The sequence below is a fragment of the Aplysia californica genome, unplaced genomic scaffold, assembly GCF_000002075.1.
Source record: "Aplysia californica isolate F4 #8 unplaced genomic scaffold, AplCal3.0 scaffold01635, whole genome shotgun sequence".
In the NCBI taxonomy this organism is placed as follows: Eukaryota; Metazoa; Mollusca; class Gastropoda; order Aplysiida; family Aplysiidae; genus Aplysia; species Aplysia californica.
The window spans coordinates 1-936 of NW_004798905.1; the positions used below are offsets into that span (position 1 = coordinate 1).

The 936-nt window shown below is 46.7% G+C and overlaps 1 protein-coding gene across 1 annotated transcript in view; it reads left to right on the top strand.

The window, feature by feature from the left end:
• Nucleotides 1-462: 462 nt before the first annotated feature.
• Nucleotides 463-936, top strand: part of LOC106013953 (glutamate decarboxylase 1) — a gene marked incomplete at both ends in the record, with an annotated part of 1354 nt that continues 880 nt past the window's right edge. The window contains 1 exon segment of the mRNA XM_013090887.1: nucleotides 463-578. Coding sequence (XP_012946341.1) covers nucleotides 463-578 — 116 coding nt within the window.

The following is a 936-nucleotide window of genomic DNA, read 5'->3' on the forward strand; positions in this document are numbered from 1 at the left end:
TATTTTTGTGTTTGCTATTTGCTTTTATATGTGTGTGTTTATTATTATTATTATTATTACAAAACATCTTTCCCGCCTACAGATGGGTACCCATTCCCCATTTTGATGAAGTGAGGAAACTTCATACAACATACCTCTTCTAAGGACACAATTTCGGCCCCATGGAAATTCATACAACATACCATACAATTTCGGCCCCATGGCAGGGTTCAAACCCATGACCCTTCAGTCACAAAGCACAAACCCACACTTCTGTCTTGCAAACTACTCTAAAATCAGTCTTGAATTATGAGCTCCAATTATATCTATGATATAGACAGATCTAGATCTAGATATAGAGTCTTGCTCTGTAAAAGACTATGCACCAAATACGCGCCAAATTTCGAAAACGTCAATACAACGAAGTTAACATTTTGTGGATGTAAACGAACTCAATATATTAATTATAGTATCCCTCCCCAGGTGGCGCTATCTCCAATCTGTACGGAGTCCTGATGGCCAGGCAGCGCTTCCTCCCAGAGGCCAAACACAACGGTATGCAGGGTCTGCCTGTACTCACTGTCTTCACATCGGATCACGTGAGTCAGGGAGGTCAGGGGGTCAGGGGATCACGTGAGTCATGTGAGCCAGGGGGTCAGAAAGTTAGAGGGTCAGGTAGTCAGGGAGTCAGGGGGTCATGGGATCAGGGGGTCACTGGGTCCGAGGGTCAAGTGCGTCATGGAGGTCAGAGGGTTATGTGAGTCAGGGGGTCAGGGTCAGGGACGCTTTGCGTGTGGATGGGAGGACAACCACAACGGTATGCAGGGTCAGCCTGTACTCACTGTCTTTAATTCGGATCTCGTGAGTTGAGAAGCCAGGGCGGCTGGCGAATGGATAGGAGCTGTAAGCCTTCAGCAGAACATATGTGAGAGAGAGAGAGAGAGAGAGAGAGAGAGA